Source organism: Mycetomoellerius zeteki, unplaced genomic scaffold (genome assembly GCF_001594055.1).
Source record: "Mycetomoellerius zeteki isolate Tzet28-1 unplaced genomic scaffold, Tzet1.0 scaffold120, whole genome shotgun sequence".
NCBI lineage: Eukaryota > Metazoa > Arthropoda > Insecta > Hymenoptera > Formicidae > Mycetomoellerius > Mycetomoellerius zeteki.
The window spans coordinates 1,208,130-1,224,805 of record NW_017256127.1 but is presented as its reverse complement, the minus strand read 5'-3'; the positions used below and the strand labels follow the sequence as shown (position 1 = coordinate 1,224,805).

Genomic DNA, 16,676 nt, shown 5'->3' with positions numbered 1-16,676 from the left:
GAGAAACAATTGAGTTTCATTGAGTTAATATTACGTTAGGAACTTTCTCTTAAAAATTTTTTTATTAAAATAAAAAGTTGAAAATATTGAATAGATGCTATAAATGGCTGCATTCAACAGAAGAATTTTACAACAGTTGCAAAGCTGCTTTAAAAGAAAAAGAATTTAATAACATAATTCACTATTTTATTTGTAACCATTCGTAGATTAAAAAATTACAAACCCTGGGTATCGATCATGTAACTTTTTCTCTAGAGCGGAAACGTAAAAAGTGAAAATTTTTATGTATGTATGAACATATATACACACATACATACAATAAATTTTCATTTTTTACGTTTCCGCCCTAGGGAAAAAGTTACATGATCGATACTCTGAAATCGTAACTTATAACATTTTCCCAAAATATCCCCATTTATATATTTTTTTGTGTGTAGGATACTTTTTTTCTTATGTAATCTGAAACGTTATAATTTTGTTTTTAATCCCATAATTCATAACGTAATTTACGTTATTATGAGTACGCTGAAAAAAATAATTTATAGCATCTATTTAATATTTCCAATTTTTTATTTTAATTTAAAAATTATAATCATTACACGCGCGCGTTACGTAATGAGATATAATTAACCTTTTTATCATAATTAATTTTCAGTTGGATTTTTGTGGAATTGACTATGAAAGAGATACTTGAACATGAGGAAAGCGCGATGGTACAAGAAGATACTGCACGTTCTTGGTACCGAAAATCACATAATCATTATGAACCGGGAGAACAAATTACAAGAGAGTAAGCATTATGCTAATAAGATGTCAATAAAACTCTATAGCTGATCAAGCAACAGAGATTGAGACAAATTAAGCTGTCATTATATGATCGGAATTATTTTACAGTTATAAAAAGTCCTTTGATAGATGTGTTAGATTTGGCAAACCGCCAAAGAGCCGGGGATCGGAATCTCGAGTTAGAAGAATTTTGACGTGGATTGATCACGAACCGGTTACCTTAGTCAACGGTCGACAAGCGGATTTCTTACAACGCACTAGATCGTTTGTCGGACAAGTCAAGTAATATCAGTTGAACCAGCAATTGTTAATTTTGCGATAATTGTACAATTTATAATAGCATGACGAGAGAGATGACAAGAATCTCACCAATCTCTTACGTAACAAATCCTTTTTATCATGTGAATACATAGATAAATACAAATGTGTTAATTGTTACAAAGTTTAAATACAATAGTTTTATTATTTCTTTTACTATTTTTTATAATTGTATATCTCTTAGGTTGTTCCACCTATCGGTAAACTTCATCTCTGTCTTACTCTCTTATACTCTTACTCTCTTTTACTCTTTTGTTTATCCAATAGGTAAATCACTACATAGTTTATCTGGAACAACCGGTCCTTACTTTTATGTTATTACTATAATTTTACACACACATTTATATTATTCTTATTAATTTAACACATAGATTTAATTTACATAGATTTTGTCAACCTGTAAAACGACGTAACTTGAATTTAAACTTCAAATAATTTTAATAAACTATATCAATACAAAATATGATCTTTTTTTTATACTAGCTACATAAGTGATAGACTTGAATTAATTAACAGTAAAAATGATAAATTTCCTTGTGGAAAATAACTACTAATTTATAATTTAAGAGATCCAGAAACATCGCGTCTTCATATAGATACCGTACACGGTAGGAAGAGTGTCAAAGATGAATTAAATGTATCAGACGAGCAAGTGCTTTCCTGGTGGCAATGTCTGCAAGATTTAAATGATTTCCGTCGAAAACTCAAAAAGCGTATACCGGAAGTGCCGTTTTTAGACATAGAGGATGAATTTTCTTGTCTGGACAAAGTACACATGTCTCTATATATTTATTAATATATCTAAATATATCTATGTATACGTACAATCGGTTACTAAAAGGTTGCAACACTTTTTTTCGATGGATTTCAGAATGCAGCCTACTCGTCAAATGATTGATTCTTATTTGTGGATCCATGAATCGCTCGGTGAGCAAGCTGCATTCCGAAACCCGAAAAAAGTGTTGCAACCTTTTGGTAACCGACTGTACCATATATATGTTATTAATTATTTTATGTATTTTATATATTAGTATAACAAAAATGCATATCAATTTATTATAAATTCGTACTTAAATATAAATGGAATACTAGATAAATCGTTAATCAAATTAACCAAAATTATACAATCACACATTTCATAAATCACATTTTTATAATTGTGAAATAGTCATAAAATTGTAATGTAGGAAAATGTGGGAACTCTACCTGAAGATAAGATTTTTCTGATTTTCGAGAAGCATCGCATATATCCAAACAAGAAGTTTCTTGTGCCATTAATGGACACGTTGCAGTTGCGCACAAATGGAAATATTAATTACAGAGAAATGCTGAATCTCTTGAATTGGAAGCGTAGTTTACCCGTTCTATCAACAATTAAACGTGATTAATCAATAATTTTTATAATATTCTAAATTCTCAAAATTGAATTAGAGAAATTACAAATGATACATCTTTGTATGATAATTAATAACAATAATTAATTTTAATCTAATAATTTCAAACGCATTTCAGTTCTAATTTTAATTTTTAATTTAAATTATAATAACACTGCAATGATATTAAAGAATATTATTTTAGTACCAGTGATGAGCCCAGATTGTACTACGTACAATGACAGCATAAAAAATATTCAGACAACTGATAGTACAAGTAAGGTTTACTTTTTATATCTCTCGATCTTAAAAATATTTCTCTCCAAGTGAAAATAAGTTTGAAATATGAACTATAAGAAATATTATAGAAGTACGTGCGGCAGGACTTCCATCTGAAAGATCAGATTTTTTGATAACAATGTTACCGCGTGCCGGATTACATCCAGACACCGAGAACTTGGGCGATCAAACCTCCGTCCATTGCTTGACATCGCCTAGTATATTTACGAGATACGGTTTGACACATATAGATTTTTTCAAAGTAGGTCGCTTGATCTCGTATTATCCTAGTTATTCCATTGTTTAAATATTTTTACTCTTAATTCGGTATGAATTATATCAAATTACAAAATCCGAAGATTTTGTCTCATACAAAAAATCCGCCAAAATTCTTAACTATAAATATTAATTTATATACTATTGTATCTAATTATTCCATTGTATTATACACTACTATATGTTATATTATGAAAATATTAATTTATATTTACAAATTTGTTATATAGATGCGCGACAAGGAAGAAATACGAAGCATATTCGAGAACATCGGTTTCGAATTTCCAGAGGAGAGTTTTGATACACTTTGGCAGGAAGGAATGCGGAAGGATTGCACCAGTGGTGTGTGCGTTGAAACATTTCGAGAGCTACTTGCCACGTCAGGTTTCGTAGCAAAGAAAATTACATGTGATTAAATGCATATGAGCTTTTCATCTTGAAAGATCTATATAGAAAGATCTATAAAGAAACTTGTAAAGAAAAATATAAATTGCGTATTTTAAATGTGATAACTACTAAATATTATTGAAAATAACAGCTATATAATCTTCAACGATCATATTAAAGTAATATAATAATCAGTTTAAGTTCTATCAGATAAAAATTTATGTATGCGTCAAATATATAAACTGTACAACATATTTACTTAATATAAATAAAATTATATGCTTAATTATTATATAATTATTTACAATGCAAATTCATTCTATAGGTTTCAAAAATTTTGGTATTTTACTTAATGGTTCGTCTTCATCGTTTATTTTTATATGTTGCGGCTTTCTATGTCTGTTTGCAGTATCAAATTTTGCTCGCATTTTCGTCCATTGAACAGCCATTTGTTCATCAGATATATCAGTATCTTGTTTTACATCTTCGTTGGCTCGTTTAACATTCTCCTTTGCTTCCATTAACTTTTCTATAGTTGGATTCATCCCTTGAAAGCTTAATCTACCATCATCAAGTTTCTCGCAGAAAACATAACTTGGTTCCATAAGAAATTTTCCACTTAAACGTAAAATAGAAGCATCGATATCACAACGATATTTTCACCAGGAAAAAATGTGAGTCTTATTATAGCGAATTCTCAGTGCGCACTGGTACACATTAAAACCGTCGTATACAAAATAACGTAAAGATATGTTTATAAATAAACATAAAAAACGATTAAATCATGAAATACTCTATACATTTTATTGTACTATTAGGTAAAATATGTATTTCCGAAATATGTATAATCCGAAATATTTGCATTTCATTTTTATACTCAAATTAAATCAGTGTATAACAGATTTAATATGCACCAATGTGCATTAGTGCTTCCAATCGAATTTGCCATTAAATATATATATTTCAGGATACAAAATATCAAAATATTTATATTGTTGTTTTAATTTACATAATTATTAATCCAGATACAAGGCTATTTAGAAAAAAATAACAGAAAGTACTTACGATGCTTTTTTCATACGTGATGTAAGTTCGCTGCCGAAGTATTCCTCTCCTTCTTCTTGAAACTGCTCTTTTTCCACTTTGTCTTTCGTCCGTTTCATAAACTGCAAACAAATCCACTTATTATCGTGCCACGACCGAGCGAACAAACTGACGTTATTTGTCATTTTGACGTCAAAATAACGACAAATAACGTGAAATAATTTGCTGGAAATATTCTATTTTCTATAAATTTTCCCAACTCACCTTCATTTCCAGTATACTCTTTGACAGAGTTATTTTCTTTGAATTCATGTTTATATTTAACGATTAATATCACGGACGAGGAAAATAACAGTAATACCTCCCAAGAGACAGTTAAAATGTGAAAAATGACAATTTTCCTCAAAAAATAGTCCAAATTATGAAAATCTTCTTTGAGAGATCATACGCACATGTCAATAACAAATACCACAATGCCTAAATCACTGTAAACAAGGCAAACTTAACCTAACTTTTCCGTAGAGACTTTGACGGCAACCTGCATTACTATCGCAACAACTTTGAAAGATTCTATATTATCAACCTTACTTAATTGTCATCACAATTAAATTCTATTTATCATATGAGCGTCGATACGGCAATAATTTTCTTTACCTACGGACAGAAATGTATATCGACCGCGTTCGGCTTTCCGATCGTTTACTTTCCGAACCGTTCCGAATCGCCATCGCGTAACGGTGATTTTTGTTGGCTGCCCTGGCTGGCAGGACGATCAACGGACTGGCGTGCTTTCTGAACGACTCTCCACGATTTTCGTTGATGAAATCGCGAAAGATGCAGAGGTTTTGGACGACCGATCCAGGACACGAGGCACAGCTTGTCGGAGAATGACGTTGTAGCAGCGAGGTCGTGGAAGCGAGGCACGAATAATCGTGGAGGTGGACGTAGCAACGACAGGGGAAGCAGTTTAATCGCTCGTACCAAGGTAAACCCGCGCCCACACGCCAGCTCGCGCGCGCGAAATCAATAACGGCATCGCTCCAACGCTATTATTTCAATTCTCCGGAACTTCGTAAATTGGAAAATTTCAGTAACGTCAATTAATAGCCCCCACGCTTCTCAGTATGATCTCGAATTCCATTCTAATTATGCATCGTTTACTTCAATTTACTTCCACTGGATACATTGTAGGCGTGAAAAAACGAGACGACATCTTAGGAATCGTCGACTTTGATAGTATATGTATTATAAGGTTGTTTTTATTTCTTGTTTTTGTACGCATACTTTTCAAATAGTGCTCGTCACGTGTTGGCCATTAATGTTTTCATTACTGATGACTCACCTACAACGTCTATGTGGACTTCTCTCTCCCTGGTATTGACATAACCTCGTAGAAGTCTCACCTTTTTTTTCTGAAGCTAATACTATTGTATTATATTTACATCGAAATCTGATGTAAATATAGCACTTTTCTTAATCGATTTAAATACGATGATGTATTATAACATCACATGTAGGAACTAGCTCCATTTAAAACTGGTATCATAATTGTTCACAGAATATACGATATTCACCAGGAAACATTAATCAGCATAAGCTTTACTTTAAATAAAAATATCTCAATGTTCTAAATAAATTACTTATTAATTTGTTACTATTTATACTTGACAGACATAGTACTAAGTGCAAAGATGTCGAAACGACCCCCAGATAATGGGGACTCCAGTTCCCAACCACCTATAAAGAAGGTGCAGTTTGAACCAATTCTAATTGGACCCATATCTACTCTCGAAGAAATGGATATGAAGGTCTTACAGTTTCAGAATAAAAAGCTGGCACAGGTATATAAAGTTTACATTGTACTTATACTCAATTTATTACTTTTAATAAATTGATTTATAATTGCCGATAAAGATAAGGATTAAGCTGTAATAACATGATGCACACATAATTGTATATAAAAAATAATATAAATAAAAAAATAGTTACACAATTCTGTACTGTTGAATAATTTTATTAAAATTATATTAATTATATATATATATATAAAAATATAATTTATACAGGGGATGACATTTGCTATTATTGCAAATTTGCTGAAAGTTGCTGAAACTAAATTGATATTATTTTTTACTGAGAATATACAATAAAATAAACATTAAATTTTTTTGTAGAATAGTATTTAATTAATTTTATTTGTTCATTATGAAATAAATGATTTAGATTTAATTATCAATTATTATCCTGTACATACGTATTATATATATATTTTTGTATATTATCTAAAATTTAAAAGTATACTATAATAATTTGATAAATATAAATTATACTTTTATATATGAATTGTTCACATTTTATTATATAACTCTTAGTATGTATTCTTTTTCATGTATGATTACTTATTCCAGAGACTGGAGCAAAGGCATAGAATGGAAGCTGAATTGAGACAACGTATTGAACAATTAGAGAAACGCCAAATGCAGGACGATGCAGTACTTAATGTAGTCAATCGATATTGGAATCAACTCAATGAAGATATACGTGTATTATTACAGAGATTCGATGCTGAAACTGCTGATGAATCTGAAAATAAAAGTAAACTTTGGAAAAAAATGCAATGTAACAATATTTTCTGCGATAAATTCAACAAAATGTTTCTCTTTTTAATTACAGACGAGAGTGAGGCTACAACGTCATTTCTAATGCAATTATCTTCCTGGGATAAAGAGGAATTGGATGACAAATTAGCAAACCGTGTACAGGTATCAAAACGAGCTGTGTCTAAAGTTGTACAGGCGTTTGATCGTTTATCTCAAAGAAATGAAAAAATCACTCTTGCGCTTAAAGGAGAATTTGATGGCGGTAAGTTATATCCAAAATTTTTTTGAGATTTCAAATTAATGTAATATATTTACATATATTGTAATACCGAATAAATTGCGCGCGCGCGTGTGTGTGTCATATATATCTTCTTTTGATTTACGGTAAGACTCAAATTTTTCCATAAAATCTCTAAAGAACTTTATGGACATATACATATAACTGTTACAAAAAAAATCGTACATTTTTATAATTAAAGTGATTATAAATCGTATTATACAGAAGAGGCGCCGAACATTGACGAAGTTGTACGTCGTGCCAATGCGGAAATACAAATGGAAAACAGAAATCTGCAGGCGATAAATATACAATTGCATGAAAAGTACCATACTATCTCGTTGAAGGTAATTGATTTTTTTATTTTATTTATATTTAATTTTCTACTTTTTATGTTATCGATTACATACATAAAGCTATTATATGTCAATAAATAAATTATGAGTCAGTTGAAATAAAGAAAAGGGAGATTATTATGAATATTTTTAAACATTATTAAAAAATTATCATTAGGCGTAAGATTTTGCCCTGGCAGGGTGTTTACTATCTAGAAAAACCTGGAATAGAATTTTTAGGGGATTTTTTTCTTTAAAAATTCTTAAAAATCAGGAATTTTTATGGAATTTGTCGATACAAAGGGATATTTTTGAAATTTTATTTATTCTATCCCTTTCCGATAACATTGTTTTTTTAAGCATTTTATTCGGGAATGCATAATGTTGATAATCGGGCTTACACAATACATATGGTATACACATCTACGTATATATTCATGTACATTTTTGTATGTGTCTCGCGACTTTTTATTTTAAAAAATCAAGTGACAGTAGAAGATACTTAGCGGAAGAGAGTAGCTTACTGATACTAGTGAGTCTTTTCTACTACCCCATAGGTTTCGCAGGTCCAAATAGAAAATGATAGATAGTCTCATGGAATCTTTGTCTTCTACTAATTTATAATAATTTGTTTGTGTTACTAGTACTCCAATTTATTTCAGAATTGTATTTAAAAAATTATCTTATTTTACTTGGAATATTGAACAAAAATACCTAGAAAATCCGGGAATTCTCAGGGAATTTTACAAGATTTCAGTAAACACCTTACCTGGAATGTTGCATGGCTTCATGTGAGAGTCAAATTCATAATTAGCTCAGGTTTGATTCTCTACTCTACACAAATTTTTATTGAAAAGTTTTAAGAAGGTGTCTAATTTAAAAAGCCAAAACTCGAATTGGGTTGTAACATCATTTAATTTTTTTTATATTTCGCGATAATCGAAAATGTCAATACTTATTTATTTTGGATATTTCTTTGTAGATGTCAGAATTGCAAGATACAATAACAGGGAAAGATACGCTTGCAGCAGAATTGCGAAATCAAGTCGACGATCTGCAATATGAATTGAACAAAGTACGGGCGAGAAATGATAAATTGGAACATCATCTTGGAGAAGCAGTCGAAAAATTAAAAGCTTTTCAACAAATTCATGGCACTGATGAGAAAGGCAGTAATAAACCGAATACTTTAGTTGCATCTAGTGTTTCTCAGACTAAGGTAAAAATTTTATTTTTTTATATAAAGATACGAGCATAAACTTGAGTTCAATATTACAATACTGTTCTTTAATTTATAATATATATAGATATATATTATTTTTACAGCTTGATGACTTGCAAAGAGAACTTGAAGAAACGCGTGAATTAGCTAATAATAGATTACAGGAATTAGACAAACTGCATCAGCAACACCGCGACACTTTAAAAGAAGTAGAAAAATTGAAAATGGACGTAAGTAAACAGTTTTATTTCCTAAATTTTATTTATATCATAATATTCTAATCTAATTAACTTTGCTGTTACCAAATAGCTAAATTTTAGCATTTCTTGTAGATACGACAACTTCCCGAATCAGTAATTGTGGAAACAACAGAGTACAAATGTTTACAATCGCAATTTTCCGTATTGTATAATGAGTCTATGCAATTAAAAACACAGTTGGATGATGCTCGTCAACAATTGCAGTCGAGCAAGAATACACATCTGCGCCACATTGAGATGATGGAGGTAAGACCTTCATATATCTATAGACTGTGCTTACGCGCATGCAAATTGACATTTTATTTTTATTCAAAATTTTTATAGAGTGAAGAATTAATGGCTCAAAAAAAATTGCGCGGCGAGTGTATACAACTCGAAGACGTTTTAGCACAATTACGCAAGGAATACGAGATGCTTCGCATTGAATTTGAACAGAATCTAGCTGCCAATGAACAGACAGGTCCGATCAATCGAGAAATGCGGCACCTAATTACCTCCCTTCAGAATCACAATCAGCAATTAAAAGGAGAAGTGCATCGGTACAAGCGAAAATACAAAGAAACTTCTACTGAAATACCTCGAGTATGTACATGTAAACATATACTATATGATTTTCTAATTAGTTTTCTTATTTTTCATTTTATTACAAAATTTAATAATTTTTTGTGAATGATTATATCAGCTTTGATTTACATAATATCTATGTATCTAATATATATATATATATATTACTCCGAAGTTGTCGGATTACAATTCATATTCTTTTACTTAAAACTTTTAAAGTTTGTAATCACAATATATTTTTCTTTATTGAATACATTTGTCTCTAATTGGGACATAATACAATGTTTCTTAAAACTTTTCGTGTTTTTTCAAATCTTTAATTCTTTAATCAATCTTTTATAAACCGAGTCGTATACATATTTATGGAATAAGATTCAAGATTGAATTCAAGACCTATCGATTACAAAAAAAAAAGTCAATCGCTCTCTATGCATTACCTTAATAACAGGACAAAATATAATATAGATTATCACTCGATATATATTATTTAATTGGAATAAAAATAGCTATCAGTTTATTTTTATTAAATTTTTCCAGTTAAAGAAGGAAGTAGAGGAATTGACAACTAAATTAGGACAACAAACGTCGCAAGAAAATAAAGAAGGGAATAATTCAGATGGTAGCGGAAAAGAAGAAGATGCTTCAAATTCGTTGCCAGGATCTACACAGGTACGATATAAATGTATAAATTTAAATAAAAAAATAGCGATGCACTTTTTTCTATATAATTATATTAATTTTTTATGCATTTGTTTGTGTATATGTAGTTCAGAAAAAATTATTTTTTCTTGCAAAAATGTTAAGATTGCAGAATGTTAGATTGGGCTATATTGCTTTATTTAAAAAATGAGATTTTCTTTACTGCTTATTAATTTTTTATATACACGTACAGATAAAAGAAGAAAGTGGTGTTACCATAAAGAGGGAATCTGGTGCTGATGAAGAGGTGGAAACGATTGAAGTTGGAGAAGGTGAAGGCAACAAAAATACACCAGACTCTCTAACATTAACTTCGCCAACTCTAAAAAAGGAGAAGGATATAAAACGTGAAAAGGATATCAAGAAAGAATCTGTGAAAACTGAACATCGGGATCCTGCACATCGCACTAAAGACGCAAAAATGGCAGAATCAGAACTCGTGCGAGATTTGAAGGCACAACTTAAGTATGTTTGCGAGGATATCTAGTGTTTTCAAATAAAATACTAATATTTTTATTGTGACGATATATTTTTAGAAAATAAATAAAAATAAATATTTGATTATAGAAAAGCTGTAAATGAGATGAAAGAAATGAAGCTTTTATTAGACATGTACAAAGGTGTTGGAAAAGAGCAGCGAGACAAAGTACAGTTAATGGCTGCAGAGCGTAAAACAAGAGCAGAGTTGGAGGATTTACGACAGCAAGTCAAAAAGATTCAAGTATGTTGTAATATATTTTATAATTATTACAATTACTACATGATAATTTATAGTAATGTACATGATGATAAATCAATGAAATAAGCAACGCATGTATATATTATATATATATATACATGTATATATTTGATATATATTGCATGTATATATTTGAACTGCACTTATTGCAGTTTGGTTAAAGAAAATAATTAGTTTGAATAAGGATTAAAATATTTTGCTCTCTTTAATATTAATAACGTATATAAATACTTATTTTTATTGATTCATATTGACTTAGTGAAGATTATTTTTGTTTGATAACAATGTGAATTTTATTGTGTTCTTGCAGGAAAGTAAACGTGAGGAACGTAAGAAGTTAGCTGATGAAGATGCACAGATAAAAATTAAGAAATTAGAAGAACAAGCATACACATTGCAACGTCAGGTTGCTTGTCAAAAACAGGTAGATCACAGATAGATTACTCTTTTTATGGTTTTTTAATAAATTTTAATAAACGCTATATAGAAAAGGAAGACCTTAATTAATTTGGAGTAGAATTGATTATAAAAGATCTAGCTGGAGAATTATTTTGTCATTTATGTTAAGTAATTATTTATGCAAATCATTACTGTGGAAATTTTTTTATGTATAATGTTAACAAATTTTTAATATTAGGAAATAGATGACAAAATCTGATAGCATACGTGAACGGAAATGTAACGTTGAACAGAATTGTATTTGGTTGCAGGAAGAGGAAGCGCTTCTGAATGAGATGGAAGTGACTGGACAAGCGTTCGAGGATATGCAAGAGCAGAACTCTAGACTTATACAACAATTACGTGAGAAAGATGACGCAAATTTCAAGCTCATGACAGAGAGGATCAAAAGTAATCAATTGCACAAACTCGCGAGGGAGGAGAAGGATGTGTTGAAAGAACAAGTGTCTACATTAACGACGCAAGTGGAAGCGGCCAACGTAGTTGTACGAAAGTTGGAAGAGAAGGAGCGTTTTTTACAAAACTCTCTCGCCACGGTGGAAAAAGAATTGGCACTGAGACAGCAAGCAATGGAGATGCATAAACGGAAAGCGATAGAGAGTGCACAATCTGCAGCTGATCTCAAACTCCATCTTGGTAAGATTCTTCATGCAAACGGAAAAACACTAAATTAAGATTTTGAATTATATAAATCTCTAATAAAATTTCTCATAAATTTTTAAATCATATAAATAATATATTAAGATGTTTAAAACATATATTAGCTATTGTCATATTAGGTAGAAAAATAAATGAAGATAAATGATTTAATAAAAAATTAAATAATTACTTCTAAACAAAAAACTAATATAACTTATTGTTACAGAGAAGTATCATTCCCAAATGAAGGAAGCACAACAAGTTGTAGCCGAGAAAACAAGTTCCTTGGAAGCTGAAGCATATAAAACTAAAAGATTACAGGTAATGATTAATCCTGCAGTAGCTAAAATATTTTTTTGTATTCTGAATTTTTTATATCTTTTTTTTAAATTAATTAAATAGAATTAATTATAAAAGATCTGAGAATTATTTTGTCTATATTAATTAATAATTTATGCAAATCATTATACAAATTTTGATATAATGTTAAAAGCTTTTATATTAGAAAGTAGATGACAAAATCTGATAGTGTATTTGAATATCATCATTGATAGAAAAATAAAATTTAATATATGAATTGCGTTATAGGAAGAAATAGCGCAACTGAGGCGCAAGGTTGAGCGAATGAAGAAGATTGAGCTCGCCGAAACCCTGGATGAAGTGATGGCGGAAGAGCTGCGGGAGTACAAGGAAACTTTAACGTGTCCGTCTTGTAAGGTGAAGCGGAAGGATGCTGTGCTCACCAAATGCTTCCACGTGTTTTGTTGGGACTGTTTACGCACACGTTACGAAACGCGCCAACGAAAATGTCCCAAATGTAATTGCGCCTTCGGTGCCAACGACTACCATCGGCTGTACCTATCCACATGAAGAAGAAGGTGCTGATTTGAAAAATACGCCGCGGTGTAGAGTTATGTTTTGTAATATTACGAGCATTTTTCTTTTCTTTTTTATATCTTTTATTTATTACTCGTGACTTTTTGTGGAATGACCATATGCAATATGTGATTATCCCTAAGTACGTCAATAATGAATCACGAATTTTTCTAAGTTTTTATTAAGACCATAGCACATGAAAGAAAAAGAACATAGAAGCTATAGAATTCATGTCATAGATTTAAGAATCACAGTCGAAAATTCAGGAGACTGGATAATTTATTACTTTAATTCTATTGCTTATATGTTTTCATGCCTTATGGTCTAATTTATAAACTATAAGAATAGATAAGTAAAGTGAATGATAAGTGAGTGAACGAATAAAAGAAAAAGAGAGATAAATAAGAGTAAGAGAAAAAAACTGGATTGTATTTTTAGGTGGTACGGGCTGCAAGCTTTTAATTTTATTTACAATAAGAAACGATTTATTAGATTACTCTTTGATCTCGTTTTTTAAATAAGCTTGCGCGAGGTTATCGTTAACATCTACATACATCGATCAATTACTCAAATCAATCTCTTCTTAAATTATTCTTAAGAAGAACTACTGTCCTCTCAGTGACGACAATTTCCTGTTTAAAATGTCTTTTATAAGATAAAATAAAGATCACTGAGATCAAGTTTGTCATTGGATTAATATACCTTTAGTCCATTGGACAAATTTTGAAACTATAAATCTAGATCACTGATTTAGTAATTATAACTGTATCAATTAAAATTGATTAATTGACTGATAGAGTGCGGTTGAGTTGCCGTTACAAATGTTTGGAAGCATTTTTTAATTGGTCAATTAGTAAAATTCTTTCTTCCGATTGGTCAATCAAATGCTTCGAAGTATTCATAGCAGCAACTCGACTGCATCCATATATTATTTAGATTCAATTACTGTTCGAAATTCATGGAAGTGTAAATCTATTGAATGTGATTAATGTTCTGCCTGTATGTTCTGGACGTTATGCCTGATTAAGTTGTGTAATTACTTTAATTTTATTTGAATCTTCATCTCTGAGTTGAGAAGTCTCGAAGAAGTGCTCTAATTATCTACTTTTCACTTCTGAAAGTAAAGTAAATTCACTTTTGTATTAACATTTGGATTCGACAATTGACAATTCGTATGATAATCACGCTTTAGGTATTTATTTAATTAGGATATAAATTTAACAATCATGGTCCAAATTCGCTTTGTCTATTGTTTATAATACGAGACAAACAAACTGATTAATAACAGGAATGTTCTGTACGATAATTACTCGACATTATTCAATAAGAAACGAATTCTTTTTACTAATCGTGATTATATTTCTCATAATTTTCATCGAAATTGCTATTGGAATCAAGAGGTAGAAATTAGAGAAATAAGATATTCTAAGGTACTTTTAAAATATCTTACAATATCTTATAAATATGTTTTATTTTATTTAAGAACTGTAAGAACATATTTTTAAAAAGTCAAAAGAAAAGGGGGATACGTCAAATTAATATATATATATATATTTTGATTTGATTGCCAAGCATTAATGTTAGCAAATGTTATTTTAATACTAAATTGTCTATATTACTAAATTTAAATAATTTATTTCATTTGTAATTCAAATTTGCGCTCCCTAAATTGTTAAATATTTGATACTATTATACTAATATTGTATTATAGTATAAATAATTTTTGAATATTTTCACGGGTATGAATGTTAATTACGAATGCGAGCATCCAAGTACATGCGTTTGTACAAAAAAAGAAATGCGTGAATAACTTATTTCGATAAAAAAAAATGCGTCAAAGCTGCGTTTCAACAATTTATTTTGTAGATCTTTCACTTGAACATTCTGAACTAGTTTCCCTTTGTAAATAAATTCTGAGTATATTGTAATAATTTAGAGAAATGTCTTTTTTAATTTTTTGTCTTTTTTATATAAGAAAGTTTATTTAAATGCATAACATGCATAAATGCGTTTACGAACAATTTGACCTCACTAAAAATAAACTCTTTTCTTTATTATCTTTTCGAAAAAAAAACGACTTCTAACTCTTATCTAAAGATAATACTTATTGGATTTATTTCAATTCAAATTTGTAATACTTCCTAAAAAAAATATATTGTTATTTAAATTATAATATGTGTATGGAGGATAAAAATTGACAAAAAGGCGTTCTAAATGGTTTATACTTTGAGACATTATTTTGCATTCTACTTAACACATTTCTGACACATTTATCTAGTTTTGCTCCATAATAGTTTAATTTTTCGCGCAGACAAACTGAATCGAAAACTGACAAAATAAGAATATACATTTATGTGGTTTTTTTTACATTATATAATAGTATTAATTAATTCTAATTAATAGCTTTGTATTATAATCGATGTGCACTGTAAAAAAAACACTAGTTGAAAAATTACATGAACAAGTGTAAAATTTATATGATTTATAATGAAACTGTATACATGTATAGATTTTGTTGTTCATGTTATTTTACATATATGTTATTTTTGATGGTGTACGTGAAGCATAAATAAAATTGAAAATCGATTTGCAATAATTAATGTAAGTGACAAAGAAAAATTTTCCACAACCATATTTCGAAACGACTTTAGTCTCTAATAATTCTCATTTTTTATTTTACAAAATTGAGAAGCAAGATATCTTAATATCTTATTTTTGAACTAATTTAAAGATTCTTAGAATATAAGTTTAGGAAATGGAAACGTTTCATGTTATAGCATTTAAAAATATTGCTCTACTTTTTTTATAATAGAGAATATAAGATAAAATATTTTTTATTTTTTCAGTGTAAGATATAATATTTAAGATATAATTTATATTTAATAGTTTATTTCACAAAATTGTGTTAAAAAATTTGATAAATTACTGATAATTATGATATTAATACTTATTATATTTATTAAATAAATGTAATAAAAAAATTTTTAATCAGAATTATTTAAATTCTTGACTATTTTAATTTAATAGTAATTATAATTAATAAATTATTAAATAATTTAATAAAGACAAATAAAAACTTTCTTATTTATTTCAATATTTTGAAATGCTCGAAATTAGTTCAAAAGTAAGTAATTCTTCGGAGTAAGTGTACGTGTATAAAATCGTATATACAAGGGCAGCATGTATATCTAATTGTTTATATATATACATATATATATATGTTTAGTCCTCTGAATGATATAAATTGAGTGAAAATATATACAAGTTTTGTTGAACGCTAATAACGTGTAAACACCTTTCTATTATATATATAACAATTGAATAAAAAAATACGGTAAAAATAAATCATTTGCGTTTAAATAAAATTCTACCCATTATTTTTGTTATAAACTTCCGTATTCTTCGTTTGTTTTTTATTGTGAATAATGAACAATAAACATTTTTCGCGTAAATAATTCTTTATCTTTTTTATCAACGATTTATCTAGCGATCATGTAATTTTTTCGCTAGAGGGGAAATGTGGAAAGTGAAAATTTTTATGTA

The 16,676-nt window shown here is 29.2% G+C and overlaps 3 protein-coding genes across 4 annotated transcripts; 2 read left to right on the top strand and 1 right to left on the bottom strand.

The window, feature by feature from the left end:
• Positions 1-629: 629 nt before the first annotated feature.
• LOC108731102 (EF-hand domain-containing family member B) lies at positions 630-3,527 on the top strand. Its single transcript, XM_018461196.1, has 7 exons — positions 630-790; positions 895-1,068; positions 1,672-1,873; positions 2,292-2,484; positions 2,683-2,757; positions 2,915-3,018; positions 3,263-3,527. Exons 1-7 carry the CDS (start codon positions 678-680, stop codon positions 3,446-3,448), a joined length of 1,047 nt encoding a protein of 348 aa, XP_018316698.1. The 5' UTR covers positions 630-677; the 3' UTR covers positions 3,449-3,527.
• Positions 3,528-3,733: 206 nt separating this feature from the next.
• On the bottom strand, positions 3,734-4,870 carry Mpp6 (M-phase phosphoprotein 6). Its single transcript, XM_018461198.1, has 3 exons — positions 4,728-4,870; positions 4,485-4,585; positions 3,734-4,037 (listed from the first exon to the last, which is right to left on the bottom strand). The coding sequence occupies exons 1-3, from the start codon at positions 4,773-4,775 to the stop codon at positions 3,734-3,736; spliced, it is 453 nt and encodes a 150-aa protein (XP_018316700.1). The 5' UTR covers positions 4,776-4,870.
• Positions 4,871-5,227: 357 nt separating this feature from the next.
• Positions 5,228-14,468, top strand: Bre1 (E3 ubiquitin-protein ligase Bre1). Of its 2 annotated transcripts, none has more exons than XM_018461311.1 (16): positions 5,228-5,448; positions 6,135-6,304; positions 6,872-7,058; positions 7,137-7,325; positions 7,566-7,687; positions 8,658-8,894; positions 9,002-9,127; positions 9,230-9,403; positions 9,482-9,739; positions 10,259-10,390; positions 10,614-10,885; positions 10,988-11,141; positions 11,470-11,583; positions 11,852-12,254; positions 12,484-12,578; positions 12,846-14,468. In XM_018461311.1, exons 2-16 carry the CDS (start codon positions 6,155-6,157, stop codon positions 13,125-13,127), a joined length of 2,895 nt encoding a protein of 964 aa, XP_018316813.1. In that variant the 5' UTR covers positions 5,228-5,448; positions 6,135-6,154; the 3' UTR covers positions 13,128-14,468. The 2 variants fall into 2 exon arrangements, with proteins under 2 accessions (XP_018316813.1, XP_018316814.1); XM_018461312.1 differs by having other exon boundaries at positions 11,870-12,254; positions 12,846-13,127.
• The last annotated feature ends 2,208 nt before the right edge of the window (positions 14,469-16,676 follow it).